This window comes from Platichthys flesus, chromosome 12, assembly GCF_949316205.1.
Source record: "Platichthys flesus chromosome 12, fPlaFle2.1, whole genome shotgun sequence".
NCBI classification, from domain to species: domain Eukaryota; kingdom Metazoa; phylum Chordata; class Actinopteri; order Pleuronectiformes; family Pleuronectidae; genus Platichthys; species Platichthys flesus.
In genome coordinates, this window is record NC_084956.1 from 14362339 (window position 1) to 14388579 (window position 26241).

Sequence of the window (26241 nt, forward strand, 5' to 3'; positions counted from 1 at the left end):
CAAACTTATTTTAATTTGGCGTCCCTGCACTGCTGTAGAAACACTATCCTGGCAACTGGATACGGAATGTAAATACATAGTTCTAGCTCAATCAGACCGGACTCCAGTCCTGCACAATGGCTCGCTGCTCACCGAAGCCCATCGGAGACTGTCTCCATGGAAATGTGTTCTCCAACAAAGTCTCCTCTTCACCATCTCGACCACTCTATTTATAAAATGGTGGGGCGCTGGCGAGCTGGCAAAGGAGGACTAACAGTAAAGTGCAAATGAAATGTGGTGTATCTCAACCTCTCCGTGCTGCCTCTCATTCTGCTTGCAGTTTCATTTCAAACCAGAGTCTTTGAACAAGTGTTCACACAAAACAGCTGACGAACAACTCCCCCTCCCCCCCTGAGTGAAAGCAGGTTGTGTGTGTGAAGTCTTGGTGTGTGTGTGTGTGTCAAGCTTATGCAAAGCCTGCAGGCTATGCGCACATGGCAGATATCAGTGTGAAGACAGCGGGCAGCAGGGTCATGGCTAACCCTCTCTGGCAGAAGGTCGTGGGACTCTGCGGCCCGCTGCTTTATAACTTCCGTGTGCGGAATGAGGATGAGAAAACCACAGGCAATTCTGAGGTCAACAGCTTCCTCCTCAATGTCCGTCAACAGAGCGGGTGTGAGGCGAGCGTGTGCATGCACAATCCCTTGCACAAAAATGAATCAATGGAGATAAGATAGTTTTCATTTGCCTCACAGATCTGCCATAACAACGAAGATCCGGACTCTCATAGCTATAGTGCACCTGCAGCAAAGCCACTGCTTTTTAAATGAGCAAGAGCTGAGTGCACTGTCAGAAGTCAAGGTAAAGTCCTCTCCTGTCATGTTAATTTAGCTAATTAGCATTAGGCTACATGAATGCCATGCTTCTAAATGCCCCACGCCGTAGTTTCACCGTGAGTAGGAGCTCAAGCAAACAGCGCGGCGTTGATTCAATGGCCGAGAACATCTATGGCCGTCAGATTTGATTAGCAGACACACTCACTGTCATTCATTTTTCATTGAAACACAATTGTATCCGTTAGTGCTGCTGTTGTTATCATTGACTAACCCCTAATTGAATTGATGATGTGATACCACTGTGAGTCTAAGGTTTAGTGTCCATTCAATCCAAATGGTAAGGAAATTTGGCGTCAAGTCAGAGACCTCATCAACAATGGATTAAAGCAGTAACATACATTTACATAAGCAATTTATTTACTTCCCCGCTTCCTGTAGGTGCCTTTGAGCCGAGATGAGATTGTATCTCTCACACATTGTCCCATTTAAGTCCACACATGCAAGAAGACAGAACACCACTTATATACATTGAAAATGGTCGACACTGCAGATCCTTGTGGTCTCGCGATGTACAGCTGCTTTATGACAAAAAAGAAAAAGTCACATAATGCTTGTAAAAGAATACAGAATCTAAATCAAACATTAACAACGTCCTGTTTCCTATAAAGTCAGACATTTCGATATGATAATAAGGAAGTATGTCCCATGCTAAGCAACATCTTGCAGAGTACAACTCTAATTGGATTATCTGGTCAGAGCCTCCAGTCCACCCAGGAATATAAAACACCATTAAAATGACTGGTCGGTTTGAATGAGGCTCTGAAGCGCTGAGGCAGCAAAAGAAAAGCCCTAACCACCACCTCTGCCCCACCGCATAATATAAGAACCCCTCCCCACCTCTTCTGGTGCCCGTTCAACCTCCACTCCACTCTGTGTAACCGTCCTGCTCATTCCACATGTCTCCAGCAATTGATCCACTTGCCCTGATACAGGAGTTAATTAAAAGAAACAAGACGCAAAGCTCAGACCCCTGATTCATTTAAAACTGGCAGTAAAGTAGTCAGAGGAGACGGGCCTCTAATCAACAGCAAAACCATGAGCATCAGACCAAAGACACTTTACACACACACACCAGAAAACTGCACAAAAATAGCATGAGCTTATGAATGGGCTTGTTGTGACCACGTGTGGCCTGTCTCTCTGGTCCAGTTCATCATTACAAATAACACAATGGAACTTGCGGGATTAAAATCCATTGTTGGAGAAAGGTGTGCATCTCTGTTTTCCATGGTGAATCCCCTGTGTGTGTTTTTGTGTACCTATGCACAGCTATAAACTGGGTAATTACAGTGCAAACAAATCAGGCGCCAGGCCGAACAGAGAGTCTTGCTTTTCTGGGGCTCATTGGCTCGCTGGATGTGCTCAGAGTCTGATCAATCTCGGTTAAGGTTCAGTTCTTGACTTCTGTTTGTGTAATGAGGCTGCCACAAGCATCATTCAGAAAAATACTGACGGCTCATTTGAGACAGAGAGCCGAATGTTATTGGAAAAGCAAGGAAGAAAACAAAACAGAAATGGTGTAGTTTTGTGAGTCAGCATAAACGGTCCTTGAGGCTTCTGGATAATACAAATTTGAATGTACAATGTTGTTTTGTGGGTGGCAGACATCCTGTTCTCTTTCATGACCTTTAAGACATCATTTCTCTGAGCAGCTGCCAGGCAACCACTGCTTTCTGTGTGCCTCCTGAGATACATAGTGATTGTGCGATTAAAGGATGACTGGCATCATTAAAATCTGGTTTCAGACATGCTTTGAAGTCTGCATGTTTTTCTGAATTTTTCGGGGGGGGGGGGGGGGGGGGGGGGGGCTGCATGTGAGAGTGCAAATTTCCATATCAGTCGTCTGTCCAAATCATTCATCCCGCATATTTTGTGGAACTTTTCCTTTCAGCCCCCTGGTTGAATGTCAAGAAAATGAGTGAGCCCATGAGAGAATACAGCAGAATAATTAACAGCAATCGAGAGGGAGCTGGTGTGGATGTGCAATGCTCTACCCAGACGCCACCCCTCACTTGAATGTTCCGTATACTTTCCTGCTGGTGTGAATGCTTATGTCCCTGACAGTCTCCTGCTGCATTCTTCATGTGTCAAAGGCTGTGTCATGTCATGTCATGTCATGTCTGAACATTGCAACAGCTTAAGCAACTTCACCCCCATTATTTTATATATATTTAACCATGTTTGTTGTACTGTGAAACAGCATGAAACCATGCAGCTTAGACGTTATCGTGTGTGTCCTAAAGCGTGGGTACACGATACAAACAGAACAGGGCCGGCCGACTACTCTCCTTAGCAGAACAAAAGCTTGAATATGACATTTAAATAGCATTTTTGAGAAAATAAGCAATTTTGCCAACGTTTAAATATCAACAAATATATCTATTTTTAGTACATTTTATTTTGATATCAAGCTTATGTGATGACAAGTTTAATTTCCTCCCATTTTCCTTTAAAGGGACATATCTAATCTGCACACTTCTTTGCCACAGCAAAAATCCATGCATGGCGGTTTAAACCGCCATGTGGGGGGAGTGGGGGGAGTGGGGGGGGCGTGGCCTAGGGGATAGAGTGGGTGCTCTGCAACAAGAAGGTTGCCGGTTCGAATCCCACTCTATCCCATCTGCATGCCTAAGTGTCCTTGGCAAGATACTGAACCCCTAGATGGCCCCTCATAAAATGATGAGTGTTCTAAAAATGTAAGTCGCTTTGGATAAAAGCGTCTGCTAAATGACATGTAATGTAATGTAATGTAAACGGGCTCTACTCTATTGTGATGGCTGTAACCCCAGGTAAAAGGAGCAAAGTGAAAAGATGATAAAGAAGAAGCAACAAACAGCACCCTCCTCCGAACCACACCTCCCGGATCCACCACGGACAGAGAATTCCTCCAAAGACAAAATCAAACTCCCTGTAGCCACAATTACCTCCACACAAGGATGATGTCACAGCTCCCCTGCCACACACCCTGTTTAACCATGACCAACAGAAACCCACATTTCCCTGGTAACTTAACCCCACAGTGTTTCACTACACAGACAAACGCCATGCAGATTTCCCTTCCAGCAGTGCAGGGCCCTCGTCTGTCCTCTGCAACTCAGAGATCGACAGGCTTTGTCAGGGGAGACACTGGCCTGATTGCTCAAATCACCGGTACAAAAAAGGTGTAACAAACTTGAAAATGTCAAGCTCTCTTGCCATTAACGCAGTGTGTTGATGCAGTAGGAACAAAAGGACTACTTATAAATGTGTGTGTGTGTTTGTGGGGGGTATCGAAGCAATTATAACGCTTAGGTCTGCAGGGGTCACGCTTTGAAAATAATCTGTTATGTCTTTTAAGGACATTTTATTCTCCTTTTTAATGCTTCTCTCAAAAGTGTGCGTCTATCTTGTTTCGGTTCAACTGTAACCTATCTAATGGGGCAGAATCGTGTCCTTGAACACCCAGTAATAGATCACTTTTTCCTCCGAGTTTCTAAATTACTTATAAGCAAGAGTTATATACTCATAATCAGTCGTCAGGGATCTTAAATGCTCCTGGTTCACCACCTTCCATGATGTGAATTGGATCATTCATTACATCTATCCATACATCTTTCCATACATCGACAAATTTAGCATGAAACAGTGCAATGGTAAGTAGAACGTCTATTTTGAGGAAACTGTGTTTAACAACTCAACGTTTGCAATTATCCTTTCAATTCGGCTGGCTCTGACATGGGACTGCTAATGAGAAGCAGATCTGCTCATTTAATCTCTCTTCAATGAAGAGGTGAGCACAAGGATGGGGGAATCATCACGTAAAAAAATCCCAACACTCCTGTGAACAACATTCCAGCCACTACTCCACTAATCAGTGAAACACGACTCATTCATAGACAGTTAGAAGAGATTCAATTAAGAGCTGCCTCTCTTGACAGCTTTCACTTTCTTCTCTCCTTTTGCCCGTCTTACAGCGATGAGTCTCCACTTCCCTGATATGATTGTTTTCTGCTTTTCATGGCACAATCATAATTTATGGAACTGTCAGACTCAATGCACTATATTGTTTTCAATTCAATAAAACAGCATGATGTAGATAAGCGCACGCATGGTGTGAATACTGGGGAGTTAGGATCCGAAAAAATACAGCTTTATCCTTGTATTGATATGAGACGCTCTACACGCAATAATCTGATAATGGTTTTTACTTTCATTAGAATACAAATGATATCTAATCCTGACTTTCCCCAAGACATGTATATCTGCAGTGCAATGGAGTTACATTGCATAGGGTGGCATAATGCATGAAAGACAGTAAAAATTGTCACTACCAACTGTCAATGTCCCAGCCCTCAGCCAGCATCTGACCTACAATCTTGCTGGTATATTCAACATGAACATGTATAAACAAAAATTCATTGATTCCTTAAGGAGAGGTCAACTTCAGACCGCTCTAACACTTATTGGACAATCTTGTTATTTTTCTGTTCTTTCAAATTGAATTCTATGAAAGCAAACAAGGTGTGATCGATAGACAACAGGAAGAAAAAGCTATCTTGAGGAGTAGGGGTAAAAAATTTATATTGCCCTAACTTTAAATACAATAAGAGTTTTAAGATTTACAAGGTGTTACTTGAACGATAGAAAAAGGAGTTTTTCTGTTATTGGTGACGTTATGAGAGCTGCACCTTCTGCAGTGACACTGTGTATTAGTGACGTCCTGAGTCAATATAAAAGATTGTGGATATTTGTATTACAATGTCAGAACCACTACACCTATATTGAGGACTGAAAATTGGAGACGCAGCACCTTTAGAGCAGCTAGTGGGCGGACGCCTCCGACAAAAGAAAGGTTGATAATCACACAAGAACAGCTTCAGGTACCACATTAGCATATTCATTTGCAATTAGGTCTGCCCTATTTTTAAGGCTTGTCTGGCCTGCAGATATAACTGACTCTTTCCCCCTCATGTGGTTCCTCCATTGTACTTTCACTGCTTAATCTTAAACTTGGCAAGGTTTTATGTAAATATAGATGCAAAAATGTGAAAAACAAATATTAAAGTAAATCAAAGGATGTCCTCAAACAAGAATGATATGAAGCTGTTGAGATACTGCCAGTATCTGCAAGTTAATGTGTGTATTTGGACAAAATGATAACACCTATATCTGGAAATGCTTTCACATGACTGTCACATTTTTCGACAGATGTGGGCACAGCTGACCTTCTTACAAGCTGGACCTGCCCAGGCAAATTTACAGTGCTTATTTGGACTCGGCATTACAACAGATTTGCTTGGCCGTCACAATAATTAGCCGTATCCCAAACCTAATCCAAGGAAAGGCTGAGCTGCTGATGACCTTCAGATTCTAGCAGCAGACTCACCTGCCCCCCTGGCAGAGGATGCCACCAGCTCCATCTCCCAGAAATGAGAGGGGGTAACCAAGCGGTACTGCCATCCATCATCACATTCCACACATTGGCCTAGTTTAATGTCCTTTGCAGACTTGACTGGAGACACGCTGGGCCACACAGAAACATGGGAAGCAGCTAATTAGTCTATGCCAACAGCAGAGGTTCACCAGTCATTTGCCACATCAAGGGTGAAATCCCTTCCAGAGTACTAATGAGGCCTTTGTCCATCACAGTAGTCTCATCCATAACAATGCTGCAGCATCTCACAGACACATGTGGCCCCTTGAAGAAAGCATTAACATGATAACCGCCTATTCGAACAAGGACACAGATTGTAGAATACTGCAACATTCAGCAAGAGTCTACTGAACCATTTCACCTTCTAGGAAAGTTCTTTTGACCAGAGGGTAAACAGCTGGTGAGCGTGAGAAAGGTTACTGTGCTGAGTAGGAGCTGTAGTGTGATACCTCTCAGAGAGCTCGGGGAAATCAGAAGAAGAAAGCACAGGGGAAACAGGACATGCACCAGCATATGTGTGATGGAGGTATACAAGGAAGAACAAAAGGAGGGCTTTCTCCCCATCTGTGCCAGTGAATTGCTTTGAACGAACCTTGTATAGAAAAGTTATACAACAATATAACTATAAAACTCAAATCTGTTTTGGGGCAAGTGTCAAATTACCTGCAGTAGAAGAGGCATTGCATACTGTTCGAATAGGACTTCCTTCAGTTGCACCAATAGTCAAAGCAATTAACAAAATATTATGAGTGGTATGACTGTATCACTATACGTCGTCTATATCACTGTCCTTTGAGACTCGCAGGGGGGCAGGAGCTAATCGCCATTGACATTGGGTAAGAAACGGGGACGGCATATCTATGCGTAAGATAGATGAATAAGAACAGGTTGGAAGAACAAACTTTAGAATAACTAGAAAAAGGTATAAAAAGAAGTACAACAATGTTAGAAAGACAATGGCGTTAAAAACAGAAGATATCATATAAATAGGTCTTGTGTTGTTTCTTAAAACTATCAACACAAGTAGGATGTCTGATGTGTGGTTGGAGTTTGTTCCAAAACGTTGGTGAATAGCAAGAAAAAGCTGCTTCTCCAATCAAATCAAGAGAAGTTGATTAGGGCAGCCAGGTAGTGGGAATTAATTTCCCAGTGATACAATGGCTGATGAGACTAGCATATCTCTCTGTAAAAAGGACAATACCTATTCATTGGAAAATGAAAATGAGACCCATACAAGTAGAGTTGACTGCTCAAAAAAGAAATCTGCACTCAGACATAGCAAGAGGCTTTGGCAAAGAATTACAAAGATGGAAGGAGAGAACAGCTGCTATTGAAAATGCAAAGAGAGGATAAAATTTACATTAAACTTTACATCAAATGTGCTGAATCATAATATGTATCATTTAACATCTCCAATAGTAGTCGAAACCCCCTGAATGGTACTTTGCATGACAGAGGGTGCTGCCAGGACCACATTTTGCTATAATCACACACAGAAAAACATCGCACACAGACCCACAAAGTGCAAACAATACCAGCCCCACTGTCAAGGCTGGTGATTATTCTTGCTACTGCTCGCCAGGCTGATCACCATCTGAGCTGACAGGAACTCGGTCAGAACCACACCGACTAAAACCATCAGCATTTTTCATCGCTGCACCAAGACCACAATACACACGTTACTTTGTTGGCAAGGCAATCCATGACATTTTCACTTCTCCCTTAAATTTTAGGGAGTGAGAAACGTATTCCTCACCCTTGAGTGAGCACAGTGTTTTGATGTCAAGAGGACAAATCTTGAAATTCCCTAAACAAACTAAGATACTGAAGTAGGTTCTTGACCGAAGTTCAGCGATTTCTAAAGCACTAATAATTCACGATATATTTGTTTTGGTTGAGACACAGGTACGGTATCTGTAATACAATCCAGTTCAACTGTTATGACACCTATGACATGAATAGGGGGTGAGAGTAAAAAAGAAGGTGTGGTTATATTGGCTAAATCTCCCCTTTGCCCTTACCTTTACTGCAAATGCAGCATGTAAAGCTCCTCTCAGACATGCACTGAAGGGCTGTATGTGAGAGTGCAAATATCATAATTGCCCTGGAGTCTAGACAATTTCCGGACCTTTTCCTGCCAGCCCTCTAGCAAAAACTTTTAATTTTCTAGTATTAATCATTTGAGTAAGATAGGATGAATTTCTGTATGTTTACTATATGTCCCCAATTCACCTACATTTACACTGATCCTCTGTTCACACGTAGACAAATGAGAGCAAACCGCAACACGACAAAGTCACTGCTTTTCTACCAACACGGTAGCCTCATTAAGGATGAACCTATCCCCATTGAAACCACACAAAAACATATCAGGGTCACAGTCTGTGATCCATTTTTTATTTTAGCAGACACTGAAGTATTTTCCGAGAGCAAATAAAGTAGATTTATATCTAGACATTGATCTAAATAAGATAACATGCCACTGAAAAAGAGTGGACCAACAAGCCAACTCGCCTGGCAACACAAGATTGGTTGGTTCTCCTCTATTTCTTGTTCATTTCTCTGCAGCCCCCAATTTCAGACTCATTCAAACAGTGAAGTGGGCGCTCAGCGGTGAACTACTAAACTGTCCAACAGTTTACTGGGTATAGATATCAGCTTGGCTTACAGCTGATTTACAATTAAGGATTTCTGAGAGAATTTCTGAGTGATTATCTGTCTGACACCAGATAGCAAATTATTCATGTATTATTCAACCTTTTCAATAGCATTATTCTAAATACTATAGGATATCAAATTGCTGATCTTTTTGGTAACTCCATCCCTGAAAGAGGGTTATCTTTTGTGTGATCCCTCTCCAAGTACTCTGAATTTTTTAACAGAGGGTTATTTTTTCCCCCTTATCCACATTAGTTCTCTGTTTCATTTGCTGTGAAGCTACAAAGCGCTTCATAATTGTTCATTTAGCTATTCCAGGCCTAAACGTCCACTGTACTCAATTCAGTCAATATTGTATGCTAATGTGGAAAGTGTAAGCATTTAAGAAGCAGTATCATGGCATAATATATGGACTGAATGGAATGTCCAGGCTTAATCAATCATTTTTGTAACTTTACCTTTGACGGATTTTATTCTATCATATCAATCCGCCTCATATAGCCTAGCAAGAGCATATGAAACCCCAAAGGAAAACTCAAATCAATTTTGTTACCCACTAAAGAAAACCCTCTAGACTGCACTTCGTGTCCATTATAATTGCCTCTGTGTACAGATAGTAATCTTATATCTGTGAAAAGATGGAACAGTACCGCCGCGCTGACCAAAGATTATTAAGATTTCACTTCACTTAAGGTACCAGAAACTGTTTGATCAAATCTGGGGATAGACATGCAGGTCACCATTAGAGACCTCTAACATTAGTATTGAAATGCCATAACATATTTCCCATACAGGAGGCTATCAATCATCCGAAACCAGAGAGAAGAAAGCAATCTATGATGAGGCTAAACTGTATAAATGACAGCTAAGAAAACCCGCCATTAATAATTTATTGTGGAATGTTTTATCCTACGTAAAATTCAACCATTTACATACATGTAAATGTGAGATCAGAAATGGAGTCAGAAACAATTTTGCTCATATTTAGGATTTCATTAATGAACGTGTCTGTGTGGACCGGTTTACCGATCATTCAACCATCTTATCACCTTTAGCAGACAACAGCCCCAAGCACCCAGTCACTCTCTTATCACACTAAGCCGGGTAACTTCCGCGGTGAGCCCGTCAAAGCAGCAGGGATAAATTAGTTTAGTCCTACACTGATTGGATTTAAAGCCAGGAGTGCGCTTTGAACTTGTGGCCCCAAAGACAAAAGCCCCCCAACTGCTCAGCTTTAATGAACACGTCGGCTTAAATGGAAACAAATAAGTAAATGAAACCTGATTCGATCTCTAATTTCACTCCCAGGTTTGCCGTGAGACTCTGTGCTTTTAAAGCACCAGAGGGAAATGACGACAGTAAACCCAACTTCAGCATGCAATTCATAAACCTTTTACAATAACTGTGTATTTGCAGTGACTCGACTCTTCCACCACACTTTCAGACAGCAGCATTTAAAGTGACAGCTGACTCAACAGTTATCTGGTTCAGGTTTAACGTGAGCCTCTGGAGCCCACTGTCTGTTCTGCATTCCTAAGGAGACAACCCATCCGGACTGCACCTTGTTAAAGAAGAAGCAGTGAGTCTGAGTCGCTTACTGCTGTAAATTGGCATATTTGTGCTTTTTGGTAAACATGTCCTACTAACCGGACACAAAATGCTTAGTGGCAACTCAATGGCAGGTGCCCCATTGCAGATGTATAGGCCCATGTCTAGAAACAGAGATCCCCCACTGCAGTGAAGAGCTCACAAATGAATATAGAGGTTTGACTGTCACACAGTAACAGACAGATTCAGGAGCTGCAGCAGCAACGCTTTGATAGACGGAGACACGATACAACAGGCAAACAAAACTCCAACTTGAGCAGACTGAAATGAAATGAAAACCTATTAGGGGCAACTCTGTGGAGATACAGCTCACCCTGTTAAATCACTTAAGGTTTAAATAGGCCAAGTTATTTTAGAGAAGGGGAGAACATTTCCTCTCCTCAGGGGTAATGTGTTCTGTTGTAATAGTCCACAGTAGGCAACAGCTACGGGGGCCGATGTGTAGACATGTGCACCAAACTGTGTGTCTATTTGGACAGCTTCTTAACCTCCAGACCAGCCTGTTACACAGGAAGGAGAAGCCTCATTTGGTTTCACAAAGCATTGCTGCAAGCACGCGCATGTGTTTGTGTAGGGGAGGGGTCGTAAAAAAAAATCAACAATTGTGAGAGAAAAAGCTCAAACCAAGAGAAAAAACAGAGAGCAAGACAAAGAAAATCGTAAAGGGAAGTGAGCCCTGTTGGCAAAAGAAGACCAAAAACTATCAGGATGACGTTCCTAGCTACAGAGTAAGAGTCATTCTGTTCTGGGCTGCTATGACTTCCTCATTCTTTCGTATTCAGGTCCACCCTGTGCTTCACCTCCCTCCTCAGGCAGCTGCTGTACAATAGCTGAGAGTTTACTCTGCCGAGGGAGCGGGTCACAGAGGCAGGAACGACGTGTGTAACCAGCATTGCGCCGTAGTGACAGTTCTGTAAAACCCAATTACCTTGCTGTGATTGTGGGCAATTTTTTTGAGGCTGCGTCTATCGTTACAGTGGCTGTGTGTAAAGATCCTGAATTAGCTTGCAGGAAAACCCAGGATCCCCCCCCCCTCCTCCTGAATGGGGAAACACCCACAGGGAGGGGAGCAAAAAATGACAGGCTGGCTGGAGAGTCTGACATCATCCAAGTGTGGGTTTTCCATGTTAAAGTGGGGGCACATGCGTGTGTGTGTGTGTGTGTGTGTGTGTGTGTGTGTGTGTGTGTCACTCTTCTGCTCTCACACAAACACGACTATAGTTTTCCTCTGGAGCTCTGCTGGGTAGACATTCATTATTCTGAGTTTCTGATGCTGCACCACACAGACACACACACACACACACGGGCTGCAGTTCACACAATGTGTAGAGGCAGAGGGATGAGGGGAACCATCGGTCATGGACTGGTAACCAAACCATCCTGCAGCCCTCCTAAAAAACAGAAGCCCATGCTCACACCAAACATCCTTATTGCAACAGCACACAAAAAAAGAAGACACCCATCCACATCCGTCGGTGACCAGATCTCAAACCCCATCATCTGCAGCAGAAACAGTCCCATCACCTACAATGGGGTCGCATTCAAATTAACTCACAACAATGGGAACGACAGGGGCTGGATTAATACCCCTGCAAAGTTGAAGGACGAGGGAGGGAACATTGGATGTGGGGCAGAGCTGTGTCTGGAGGCTGGTTACTGTACAGCGCCAGTGGGATGTTGATGGGCTCCAGAAAGCTCTCCACTGAAAAAAAACCTGCATTACCCGTGTGAAAGCTCCACGTCCCGCTGTGAATTAACACAACCACACGGCACCGGGCTTGCCTCATGACTCATCTCGGCGCCTCACCTCTCCGCGGGAGAAGGAAAAGACATGAACGGAGAGAAATCCTGAGGCTAGTTAGCTTTACTTCCTTAGCCAGCCCAGAACGAGGCGCCGCTCTCTGCCTCTCCTTCCTCCCCCCTGGTCCTGCCCGCCTGCCCGCCCGGTCCCCCACACCTCTCTCCGCCTGGTTGTCGGCGGGGCGCGCACCGTCCTGGGACTTACCGGTCGTATGTGCTGCTGTCGCCGCTGTGACGAGACAACAAGTGCGGGGAGGCTGCCGGCCGCCGCTCCGCTGCTCCGGGACAACAGGAGGACCGATCTGCACACTTTCGCAGCCATCTCTGTAGTGAAAAGCTCGCCGGGAAGAAGACTGCTGCGGGCGGACCGAGACGCACCGAAGGGAAGAGGGGAGGGTGGTGGGCGGGTTTGCGGGGCTGGACTACGGCTTCATACACATGCCCAGTGTTGCACCAGTATGCACACAGAAAAAAAGACTTGTGTGCTGGCTGTTCCCAAAAAGCAAACACATGAGCAGACTGCGCTAGACTTACTAACACAGCTCACACCGCTCCAGTGGCTCTATTGAAGGTCACAGAAAGTGTCATCTCATTACAGATGTGTGCAGATGTGCTGTGACGGCTCAATGCAGCACTACTACGTTATAGTTCGGGAGAAATTAGATAAAGACCCATTGAATCAAAGCTTTCTTTCTGAACAGGATCTCCTCTATAGTCTCTCTACTGACATAATATCAGTGGAAGAACACTGTGAGATAAAGAAATGCTAATGTCATGAACATGTGAGCAACAGAGATAGACTGGTGACCAAGATAACAGATTCCAGATCTGTCATAAAGGAATAAAGGTGAGGCTGTTACTCCAACACTACAAACTCTGTGTTTTGTCAGTTTTATTGCATAACTAATGCTACAATTGATACAAATATATAAATCTTCTTATTTAAGAGAAACAAGTCTTACATTTATGACAATCCAAATATGGATAAGTTAGAACGATTTTTTTTAATATAATCTTAGACCAATACACATATAACAGAATTAAACATTATATAACAGTAAGGTGCTGAGGTTCAAGCTCATGCAGCAGTGCAATACTGATAGGGACAAAGGTAAATAATATTTTTTTTTTATTATTTGTTAATTAAGTTGAATTCATAAACATTGTCAGGGGCGTAAGTGTACAGCGTTATAGTCAATATATTTAAATAGCACTTTTCAAGTCTTATTGATCATTCAAAGCTTTACAGTAGAAGTCGGAGTCACCCATTCAGCTCTATCAAACGACATTGATTTCAGTCTGGGGCAATACTGTGTCCAGCACATTACCCAATGATACCTCTGAATGCTGAGGGCCTATCACTGAAAGAGATCAACTCAAGTCAACTGAAGGTTTATTTATACAGCATGTTTTAAATAACCACATTTGGCCAAAGTGCTGAACAAGCTTTAAATATCACTGTCAATCGGCCCTTTCTGGTCAGTGGACGGTTGGCAGTGGTAACACAGCCGCATAGTGTTCATACCTGTCTGCGGCTTTCTGCTGACTTGCTTAGGTATTACTATAGCAAAACGTTGCACTTAGTGAAGAGCTGACATCACCTCAAAGATCTTCAGCTTTATTTGAAACAGACAGACAAGATAAGACTGGTCTCTCTGATATTTGCCTGCTCCCTGGCCACAGCATCCGTTCCTCAATAACTAGGTCTAATATTAGCTTTGTCTGTCAGTCACTCATGTGACTACATTCCAACAGACCTACAGTGTCAAATCAAATTGAACTGCTCTTCAACGACTTCTAAACTGCATGGGCTACTTCCCAATGCACAAATCTTTTACAGCGTTTCTGTCCCCAAATGGCAGAACATAAGGGCAAGCAAGACAAGCATGAGGTGTTTCGTTTCCTCCAGATTCATTCAACCAGTGCAAATGTCGGTAATGGGTGCGGTAATGTGTATGTTTTGTCAATGAATGTCAAGGAGACTCCCCTCAGTGGAATGGAGCATGTTCCCTGTAATCTTTGACCAAGCCTGTCCTATTATACAGTTTGAAACACCTGTATTTGTCAAGGGCGAAACCAGAAAACTTTCATTGCAGTAATTCAGCTTCATATCTTAGCTCGAACTTTAGAAAACAGGAAAAAAATGAACAAGGGGAATAAATTCAAACAGAGATTTATTTGTTTTGCTGTTGTGGATTGTCTGCTGTTTGTTTGTGAAAATCCAGTAGTAATATGTCATCGCCCCAACTCATCTCACTTCCTTCTGTACTTCTTCAGGTGCGGTGAATCTGGCCAAGTGGGCGATGCAATTTAAATGCAAATTCTCAGCCATGGACAAGGGCCTGCTCAGGGATTCGAGGGGGCATTGATTCACAAAGGGAATCTTTAGTGTGATTCCAAATACTACCGAGCACCTGCTCACATAAACCTTTACACGCTCATTGTAACTGTACTGTGGGTAAATGGAACACGTCATCTGTCCGGGGTGCATTAGCACTGGAAACAATGTGAGCTGTGGTAAAGTGAAATCAATGAATTTATCAGTGCAATCTAGTTCATAGAGAGAGGCTATACAAATGGTAATTGCCAATACTTTTATAAATGTACATGAGACCTCAATATCTGAGTTATGATGAGAGCTATAGTATACTAGATCATAACAGTAACTAGATTTATCTTATCTACTCACTATCTTTTCATTGTATCACCTTGGACTCATGAAAAAAATGTTTATCGAAGTATTAAAATGAAAGTGATTATACAGAATGCCAAAAAGATCTCTCCATGTAGGAGCAAATACATGACTTTTAATTATAAACGATTAAATCAGCAAGCTCACACCATCACAATGACTGGAAGCAGTTCATACTCAATAACAACTTCAAGTACTAGTGACACCCCTACTCTCAAATGAGTCCTTGAATATATTGAATACATGATTGGGCTAAATTTCAGGCGAAGTTAAGAATCATACAATTCCAATATAATCTCAGCTAACTATTCTATTTTAATAGTATTCTGCCAACAACACTATCATTTGTGAGTATGTGTCTGCGTGTCTATGCATGATTCGAACGTTTCATAGCAGCATTCAAGATCCCCTCCCAAAGAAGGCATGCTAAAAACAGGCACGCGTGGGTGTGTCGTCTATTTCATCACACCACCAATCAGGTACTACATAATGCAAACACAAACCTATTCAAACAGCATACGGCTCCTTTCTTTTCATGCTTACTCACACACACGAAGGCTCACAAACAACACAGAGCAATATGACTGGTGAAACCGGAGCCTGCTTTTGTCTGCAGGTCTTCACCTGAGCCATCTTTCAACATTATATAGTCAGGTACAAGTGGGTCGAATTTCACCAAAGTTTTCCATCTACACAGCAGTACAGCTGCTAGCACTAATACTGCTGCTGTTGCTGTAAGGCCCCAAACCCTCCCAATGGATTTGTGTTCTCGATGGATAACTCAGCTGGGAGATGCTGTCATGAACCAAACACAAGTCACAGCAGTGGCATCCCTGTTGTTGTGCACTGAGGAGGCTCCTCTGCAGGCCCGTCTTATCTCCTGCTCCACCTTCGCACTGGCACAATAGCAGGTTTGCTTCACTGTGTGTTGTTATTGTATGGTATATTGTCACATTGAAACACAAAGTCTACATGGTAAACATTTGACTTGTACACCGAATCTTAAACACAGACTCAGTCAGACCGATGGTAGGTGCTGAAGTTAGGAAGTGGGTAGTAGAAACAAGGCATGTGATGTGCTTCAAGAAAGACGCTGCTACTGTTACCTGATCCCTATAGGTTCATGGGCCAGGACACAGAACTCTACACCATGACCTCAGTCACAGATCTAAAAAAAAACCTCTGGTCATGAGCTATATATTCAACAGCTATTACTTCCCAATTATGTAAGATGGAGTATTTTACATGTGTCATTTACATGTTATTGAAGCATGTACTTAAAGACATCTGGGTATTGAGAGGCTGATTTGTTTCAGGCTCCAAACTTCCACAAATATTGAACAATTAAAAACAGGCAAAATGTGAACACATGTACATGAGAATAATAAAAGACTGACATGGCGTTGTTGATTGAGAAAAACCTCTCTGCAACAGATACATCTCTATTTTCACTATGGATATGTAGCATATGCTGATGTAACTATTGTTGAGGAGCTATTCAAATTCAAAATATAATTTCAACAGTGGGCAATCTCATATTGTGGGGTGCTTGTGATAAATTGCTTGCATTAATGAACCCTGTGCTGGAGGCAACAGGCACAGTTAAATGGTGTGCCTTATTAAAAAAGGGAGGGGGGGGTGGTGGCGGTGGTTTGGGAGGGGTAATGGAAAGTATGATGGGAAAAGACAAAGAGATTAGTATAGATAATAATTTCTAATAGAGAAGGTAACCGGAGATATTAGTTGCAGTGTGTGTGTCTGTGTGTGTTTGCAATTAAAGTGGCACGTTCGATTAAGCTTCACTTAAAACATTAACTCCTGTGACTTAGCTATGAAACAACTACAAACTGTCAACAAAGAGCTGCCCGAGAACTGCCCATGACCCTCTGACCTTTCTGACGACAGGTTAATTTAGTATTGTGATAGTTATATTGATTATCAATATATTGACAGACTACCAAGATGCTCAGAATGCCCAGATTCTGATCCTGAATACTTTCATTTTTAAATGAATTAAATAATAGCCCCCTAATATATCCTGAATTCCACAAGGAAAATCATTTGCAACCATTTGCATCAATTTATATTGCATGACTCATTTTTAATGTTGTGAAACATCCCTTTACTATGCATCACACACCAAACAAAGTTTCAAGATAATTGAATGATCTGTTGCATGGTATAACGCAGGATTGGTGTTTTTCACAATCTGTAGTTTTACATGAGTTAATATACCACACAGGTACGACAGTATAAATAATGTGTCTTTATAAACAGCATGCAAACCAGCACAATACACACTGAACAGGAGCCCCAGATACAATATGAACAAAGAATGAAACTCCTACCTTTCTGACTACATGAATGTGAATTTTTTGGTGTGATTTTATTCATTTTGTTTTATTGTTCAATGCTACCAATAACCTTGAATTCATTTGTTGAAATTAGTGAGTGCACTGCATGTATGTTCTCTTTTTATGTCTGTGGAGCACTTTGTAAAAATGTTCCATTATTATTATTTTTGTTGTTGTTGTTGTTCTTATTAACACAATGTGTTTCTCCAGTCATTTCACTTTGTCTATGAGGTAAATATAATCAGATTAATATTATATAATATTATTTTTATATAATCCTGTTAGTGGCTCTAAATTAGAAATCATTAGGCCGCACATCTATCTGAGAGGCTTTGCCACAGAGCTTATTTTGCGTTTTTTAAGGTTATGAATATGAGTTTAGGTATCATAGGTGCAAGAAATAATCATAAATCTATAAATTGATTAAACCATGATGTACTGTAGAGGGGGAGCATGGTCCCTTTAGACTGAACTGGTGTTTATACTAAACGCAACAGTCAGTGCCGTGTAGCATTATGAGCAGTCTATCTTCACTTTATTCATAACCCCATTAACATCGATGTACAGTCACATCAAGCTGAAATCTGAACTGTACTTTCAAAGGATGCGACAAGTCTCTATACTGTCAATCCCCAGCCAGCTCAGCTTTTCCTTTTTACATTATGCATTCAGTCCAGCAAATGTATTCCCGCCAACAATTATAACTGGCACACTACGAAGAGGCAATTTTGTTCTGATACATTTCATTTGGCTGGAGCTCTGTCAAGGCATGCATGACTGACAGCAGAGACTCCCTACGTCCCAGTTTAATTCTGTTATGTTACTGAACTCAGTGTTTTTTTAATCAGAAAGAGAATTGCCAAAGTTGTAATCAAAGCATTTAGATTTCAAAATATGCAGATCATTATTAAACAGGGCAGGAAATATCAATAATTATTGCAATATCATTTTCATCAAATGCAATACAGTAGAGCTGCAGTATATATTGCTTATCCACTGTGTAAACACAGTGATTTATTAGCAAAGACTTTGAATGTATACAGTTTTAGTTACATATGGTGTTGTATTTGACTTGCAAATAGTAATAATAGTAAGCTCCCTCTACTTTGCTTTTATTTTAATTGAATTATTGACCGGTTTCTTCTTGTCCTACACATTTCATTGTTCTGTTGACCCTGTGTTAACTTCATATGACAAATAAAAATGTGAAACTTAATAACCAATAATTGTTCAACCCTAGATTGGTCAAATGTTTTGTGTTTTCATTCTCTGCCCAAGAAGAACAGTTTAAACGACAACCTTCACGCAGGAGCCAAAATCAGCCTGTAAACTTAAATTTATTGTGATAATCATTAATATTGACTGCAGGTGTGAAATTCTTTTTGTCTTGATGTAACTTTTGTCGCCAAAGATGCAAAGATGACAGCATTTGGAGATAATGTCAGGGTGCTTTATAACTTTTTTTGTTGCAGTGGGTGAGTTTGGTTTCGGGGTTGGATATTTTCCTTCTAACTTAGTCAGTTATAAACAATATTACCAGAGAGGACTGGTTTAGACTGAGGTGCTTTTAGGAAGCAATCGTTGATTTTTTACTACCCACGTTTTTTCTCCATATCCTATACAGATGTTTTATCTTTTGGTGACGACTGATTTAAAACCTTTACCTCTTATATGTGGTGATGGACGGGGTGTACGATATTCCTCATCGATGAGATAACAGAAGACGGCTCATTTTCTTCCTCCTACCCAGCGGCTGAGCAGCGCGCGCGGGGCGTGGGACGCAGATGTTGCTCCGCCCCGCTGCCGAACACGGAACTGCTGTCTGCGGCTCCATCTCTGCAGACGGACTCTCCAACGCAGAAGGCGCAGCTACACATTTGGAGCGACCGGCGTCTAAGTTGTCATTACTGTGAGTAACCGTGTCTCCTCTTTGCTAATATAGCAGCGCGTCGTCGATATGTAGCAGCTAACCGGGAGCTAACAGTTGTCATTTAATCCTGACGTCCACCACTAGCTTGCTGGCTTGGCTAGCGTTAGCTGCCCCACGAACCGATACTGTGACGGCTGGACTCGATAGTCAAGTCCGTCACATCGTGATAATACGTCATACATGCTGAGGACTGACGGTGAAAACATGTCGACTGCTGTCGGTGAGCAGACAGCTGACGACAGACGTTGTTTTACAGAAGTCTGCTGTCAGTTAGCTTAACTTGGGGCAAAAAACAAAACACTGAGGTTCTTGTGCATCATGCCAGACATGACAACATCCGCATCTTAAACATTATATTCCTGACTTACACACATTTTCCGCTCAACGTTTAGTGCTAACTTTTAACGACACTGTTAAATGTTGATGTGAAACACCCCAACTCTCCCGAGAAGACTTATTTAATGGTTTGTGGTCAGATGTATGAGTGAAAGCTGCAAGAACAAAAAAATTATCACTGCCTGACAGGTTAGTGTTGAGGTAACCTCTGCAATATTATTTCATTTATTTATTCTGCTATAAACTAAATTCACCCTGTGTATCTATTGGAGTGGAAGACAACCCGAAGACAAACCTTAATTTGATGATGACACTTATTATGGATGGTTGACATGATGTCCACACAAGAAAATAACAAGAAATATTGTAATTATAAGTAAATATTTTTTTAATGAAAATTATAGGTAAAGTCGGCCACTTTTTCACTGTTCCACTCATAACCTGCTCATATTAAATCTTATTTTTTTTAAATATCCAAGAGAGGTGACACAAATATTTCACCTCACCCTTCTTCATGGTTACGCCCATTGTCTGCATGTCAGGTATCAAGTGATATTAAGAGGTGTGGACATTTCTCTATTCTTAGATGCATCATTACGACGACGCAACGCCTTGTTTTAACTTCATTGTTGCAGAAGAAGCGATGCCCAGTTTAACCAGGAAAAAAAATACGAATTCAGCAGGTTCTTTATAAAGATTCTTCAGTTCTAAGTGTGAGTGATTAGCAAACATCAGAGGAGCAGAGTCTCTCAGTGCAGTGGCGCTGCATTGCAATGCATCGTTGTGAAGCGAATCGTTGACTGCTGAATCGTAATCAAATCATGAGGCTAGTGAAGATGAACACCTCTAGAGATTTTACTGTAGAATTTCTGAGAAAATGTATGGTAAAGTTGGCCCCTTTTTCATTATAGCACTCATAAACTGCCTCATATATTATTTCTGAAAAATCCTTGAGAGGTGACATACATATTTCATCTCACTATTGTTCATGGTGACTCCCACTCTCTGCATGTCAAGTTTCAGGATCAATAAATGTTTCCCTGTATCTCTTAAGCAGTGGAATCTATATTTTATGTCCATCCTCCAGCATGCTCTACCCAGATGCCACCCCTCACCTGAAAGCTCATGAGATTTCCCTGTTGTTTCCAACAAGTCTGACTGTGGGAATCTCTTGCTACGTTCTTTCTATGCAAAAAGCAAACTTTGTTCTCAGTTGTATGGACACTTTCCGAGGTTCATGTCTGAAAGAGGTTTATTTTTCCAAATTGGTGAATGTTGTTTTCATGAGACACTGAGGGTAGAAGGTTTACATACAAACTTTTCTTCTTCAGCGCTACTGCTACCCCTGACAATAATACCCGCTCTCTGTTTATGTTAACCGCTCAGAGGCAGAAAACATCCCTGAGCAACGGAAGAACTGCAGAATTAGCATCTTGGAACTGCCAAGTTTACTATTAATTTAGAGTAATGTATAAGACACAAATTATAATTTATTGTGCCCTTTGCTGTTCAGGTGGCACTCCGTTTTTTAGATGGGATAATCCACAACTGAAATACATATATTACTGTAAAGTGGGGGAGATTAATAGACTTGCTAGGTACCAGGTTAAAACCTGGTTCAATTGAACTTTGTAACCTGATTTTAAGGACTGAATGTGTGAAACGGAGCAGCTTGAGACATCAGTCTGTTGAATAAAGTTCCATGCCTTATTCTATCAGGAGGGCAGCATTGTAGTTTAACTCAATTCCTACTTGGCTGATGTTGATGTAGGAGTGTTCTTTTATAGAACTCAGTGATCTGTTTCTGTTTTGTTTTTTACTGGTCCATTACAAAAAATTAAGCTTTTGTTTTCCTCAGCTGCAAAAAATATTTTCTGTACAAGCTACAGGCTCCCCAGCTGGGGATTTTACAGATCATAGGTAATTCCCATTTTGAAAATGATTCATTTAAACTCAATAAGCATATTTCAAAGCTCCAGGCAGACTTTAATTGCACAATCCAAAGTTTGGCGGACCTCAGCTTGCAGCTCTGGGCCAAAGTGATCAAGAAAAATGTATCTGTGATTTGTGTTTATCCCTTTGCCTCTTGTGTATGATTTAGGCTTGTCTGGCACATTGTTTATGTCATGGTTTTGTTGTGCCAGTGAATAAACAAATCTTCCCAGTTGAACATAAAACCCCAAAAAACACTTCAAGCTGAAATCGGCAAATTCCCTTAGTGATACATTTGAGAAATTATTAAGTATTACGGCCTCATTCTATGTACTAATATGGGTCATTGTTCTTGTTGTTAGGTACTTTTATTATACAGCTGTATGGACCAACCACTGTCCTCATGTTCTACCCTCGTTTGATCTTCTTGTTTGTGTAGTCTTTAGGTGCATGTGTTTTAGAACCAGGCTTCTCAGAAATGTGAACTTGGTCTCCGTCTCAGTCTGTCAGTTTTCCATCCTGGTGAACAATCACGCACAGACTATGACGTCTTTTGTCTTTCAGTCGAGTCATTTTGTCCAACAGTTTCTGGATTGTTGATAGCATAATGACATTTAACAGCTTCAGGCCTCAGTGAGATGAACTCCTCCATCCCGCAGTGTTTTAAAAGTGCACACACGAGCCACAGAGACGCACACCAGTAGCCCACTTTGCTTAATTGTTAATCGTCTTCCCGTGACACTGATTAATTAAGCAACAGCCTGGGAATTTCTGGCGCTTAGCTGCAATGGTGGAAATTAGTTTTACCCTGGCTTTGTGTTGTTTGTTCATTTGGGTGTGTGAGGATTTTAAGATATTAACACATAGAAAGTCGAGGGTGGATTTTTCTTGGCCCAAAGTGCAGGTTTGATGACAGGTCCAAAGAGTTAGCTGCAGTTGTGCTAAGCTTTGAGATAAGTGCTAATTAGTTATTGGTCACATTCTCCAAATCCTTACTTGACAGCACTTCACTGGATTGTGTGCCTGTGTCTATGTTATTTTGAGATGATGCATATAGTCTTGTCTGAGTATTGTATGTACTGCTGTAGAGTTTTCCTGATTTTCAGGCTCTTAGCTGTAGAATATAACATTTGCAATAAAATGATTGAGACTGTATTAAAGTGACAAGTCTTAGCATTGATTCAAGTGAGTGAACATCAACATTGAAAGAACTGTATATGAGATATAGGCCCTTTTCACATGTAGTACCCGAATTGCAAAGGTTCAAAAGTAATTGGACACTTAACAGAATGTTTTTTGGACAGCTGTGTTTTGTGTTAGTTCATTCACTGAAAAGTGAGTTTTGCAATTTAGTTTGAGGTGGAGTTGTCTGTCAATCTGACAAGCAACTAAGGTAACCATGCAAGTGAGGAAGAAAATAATGAGAAGTAAATAAACATTGTATTTTCTAGTTTTTCCAATTAATCTTTCCAATCTCAGTCTTGTAGAGCCAGGATTTATTCTGTTCATTAAACACAGACCACTGGTGGCACAGAGACAGGTCACACACAGAGGCTTCAGTACATACTGAGAACCAACCAGGGATAACATCATTGGTTTAACACAATGAGGAACAGGTGAAAACAGTGTTAGACCATGATCAGCTAATTACCATAATAAGGTTACAGGGGGGACAGGGACACAAATGACAAAAGCACACAGCTGTGCAAACAAAAGCCATAGCACAAATATTTGATAGTTTGGGTCCAACTTAGTGCATTTTCAAATTTTTGTAATGATGTGATTTTTAGAGTACACTTTGTTATTTTATTATCATGAAATTAAATTTCCACTGCGTCATAAATCTGAATGTCCGACATCTAGTTGCTATGTTTACCTATAACATGAATAAAACGTACAATAATACAAAATTGAAAAGATATGTGGTTCAGTTGGAAGAAATTTTGGGCCTCAAATCCCAAAATGATTTTAAACACAATTTCCAGCAAGCAATATCTGATCAAATATGAAACTACAGGCCAACCATTTAAAATGGAAATGTAACCCTGAAAATTTCAAGCGCGTATCATTAATAGTTGGCATTGTTTTCACAATTTGTATCCAACACTTGTTTGTTTATCAGGGCCTTAACCCTCCATGTTTCAGAAATTAAAGAAGATACAAGTTAAACAGTTTGCACATTAGTAGTTATACGAAGACAATGTTTTTTTCTAAGTGTTTCTAATTTAATAGGGTGTCAGCTTTATGTCTTTTAATTCTTTTTTCAGTGCAGGATGTTCCGCTTGCGGCTGTTGTCCGCTGTTTCGGTGGGGCTAGCGCAGTTGTCCCGCCGCTACCACAGTGGGGCAGTGCGAAGGCCTGGCCAGAAGAGGCTGATGCTGGCAGCCCTGGCTGGGGTAACTGGTGTGTCTGCTAGCGCTGGGCTGCTTTGGAAAAGGTAGGTCTTGTACCATGACTACGTTTGTCCAATTCTATATACTGTTCAGAAAATAATAATGACCTTCTGACACTTACTTTAAGAAATACAAATTGTATCCTTTATTCAGTTTAAGACGATCTGGTTTGCAAACATAAGAACACACACAGAATTATTGGTTGGAGCGTCCAATCCATGACTTCTTATGTCCTCATCTTGGAAATGTACTTGGGGAAGACAGTGACCCGCAAGTTCCCTTGCATGGCAGCTTCACTTCCATTGATGCGTGAGGCGTCCACTGTCATACGTTAAATGATCTCCGTCAAGACAAACATTTTCTGAAGGTTGATCATGGGGGATTGCCGAGTGAAAAACCATGCAGTGTGCTCTGATGCACATCCAAATGACCGGTACACATAGATACCAGGTGTTATGCCCTTCACATGAAAATGCACAGTTAAAGCAGAAGGTACAGATGCTATTCTGAGCTATGTCTGTCCAAAGATTTTTTGACGAGCCACTGGTTCATCGAGGCGGCTGGATTCGTCCCAGTCAACGACAGGTCAAAGCAGAGGGATTTTGAGGCAAAACACACAAATTGAAAGCAAAATGAAGAGAAATATGGAGATTTTTCATATTTGCTGGAGGGTAAAATAAAATTCAGATTTGTAATGTAACCGTGGCAGGCCACCGCAGCAGAGGTAATTAATGGGAAATACTCGATTGCCAATGGCTTGCCAGTAAACCTTCACTTTTTCACACAGACTAATTCTCCATCTTCAAATACAGTGTTGCTTGCAATAATGTCATGTGACTGTTTTCATTTCTCAGATTTCTTTTTATCTCAATTTTTTTGTATTTTACTTTCTACTCTATTGTTTGAAGTGCAGTCTCTAACATTAGCTCAACTCTTGAGCACATACCAGATTCAATTTCCCAACGTTACACAATTGTTAGTGAAACCTCCCATTGAAGTTGCTTACCTGCATTTCTTTGTTGACATCCCAAGCCACCACCCTAGGGGTGTCACATTGTTTTTATGACTATCCATTACTAAGAAGGCTGGTGTTTAGTTAAGGCGAAATGGTAAAGAGCGTGTTGACTTGAGGGCTCTATGGGGACACAGTGACTGTGCTGCAGTAGGCAGAGTGATGGATGGTACCTCAGGGCATTTGAGACTGATGGGACAAGACTGTTCCAGGCCTTCACCCCAGGCTTCCCCGTGTGTCTCATTAAACTGAATTATTCAGCCTGCTTCAGAGAGACCCAGCTATTTATTATTATTATTCCAATTTTCCATTTAGCCAGAAAAATAGTCAAGTTGGGGCTGGCATGGTAAACCTCTGCGTATTGCACAGACAAGCAAAATGCAGTGCAGCAGATAATCTCTCTCATTCCTCTTCTTTTATCTCTGCTTTGCATCTTACCCACAGCCCACAAACACATACAAAATTCTATTCAGCTACCTACTCCCCCTGTTCTACTTGGTACCATTGCAAAACACAGAGACATTGCTATACGTAACCTTCTTGACAGTCAGTATCGAACTATTCCTCAGGTATTAATCTTTGTCTAATCTCTTTCTTTGTTTAAAAAAAGAGCTTACGCAGACGCTGGGTCTTCTGTTCGACACTCTGAGCAACCAGGAGGAGAGGAAGCTGATTTTATGAGGGATACAGAGTCTGAGACGGAGTCCGAGAAATCGGTGGAGGCCAGCAACGGAGATAAGGAAGTGAAGGATGAAGGGGCAGAGGAAAAAAAAAAGAAGCCACGCTCTGGATTCCGTGACCGCAAGGTAATCAATAAACAGCAAACATTCTGCCATTTAGACACTCCCCTATTTAATTCACATCCAGAATGGTGTTTTAACACCCTCCTAATCAATGCTAAAAATGAACACGTCAGTATATTTTGACAAAATATTTTACGAAGAAAAACAATTGTAATCAGCGCACTTCATAAATAACAGAAATGTACCACCAACATAAGATTTTATTGCTTTTAATTAGGCCGCAGATGACAGAGGACAAGCAGAGGGGAAAAAAGGGTTTTGAAAATTATGCCAAGTTTGTAATGACATGGTTTATTATTCTGCATATTGTTTGTTGGAGAAGGAAAGGAGGGCATTGAACAGTAGATGCATTTTTTTTCCCAAACAACATGATGCAATAGTAAGTCTTACAAATGGGTGCAGATGTTTAAATTGTGCAATCACTCTTGCTGCTGT

The 26241-nt window shown here is 41.3% G+C and overlaps 2 protein-coding genes across 3 annotated transcripts in view; one reads left to right on the forward strand and one right to left on the reverse strand.

The window, feature by feature from the left end:
• Positions 1 to 12869, reverse strand: part of mcu (mitochondrial calcium uniporter) — a 58877-nt gene extending 46008 nt beyond the window's left edge. Inside the window, exon 1 of one of the 2 annotated variants that reach the window (XM_062400914.1) lies at positions 12560 to 12869. In XM_062400914.1, the coding sequence (XP_062256898.1) occupies positions 12560 to 12676 (117 nt within the window). In that variant the 5' untranslated portion in view covers positions 12677 to 12869. The remainder of the gene's footprint in view (positions 1 to 12559) is intronic. The other variant, XM_062400913.1, reaches the window with a different exon arrangement.
• Positions 12870 to 19172: 6303 nt separating this feature from the next.
• Positions 19173 to 26241, forward strand: part of micu1 (mitochondrial calcium uptake 1) — a 32621-nt gene continuing 25552 nt past the window's right edge. The window contains exons 1-3 of the mRNA XM_062400626.1: positions 19173 to 19309; positions 23866 to 24035; positions 25614 to 25809. Of these exons, the coding sequence (XP_062256610.1) occupies positions 23872 to 24035; positions 25614 to 25809 (360 nt within the window). The 5' untranslated portion in view covers positions 19173 to 19309; positions 23866 to 23871. The remainder of the gene's footprint in view (positions 19310 to 23865; positions 24036 to 25613; positions 25810 to 26241) is intronic.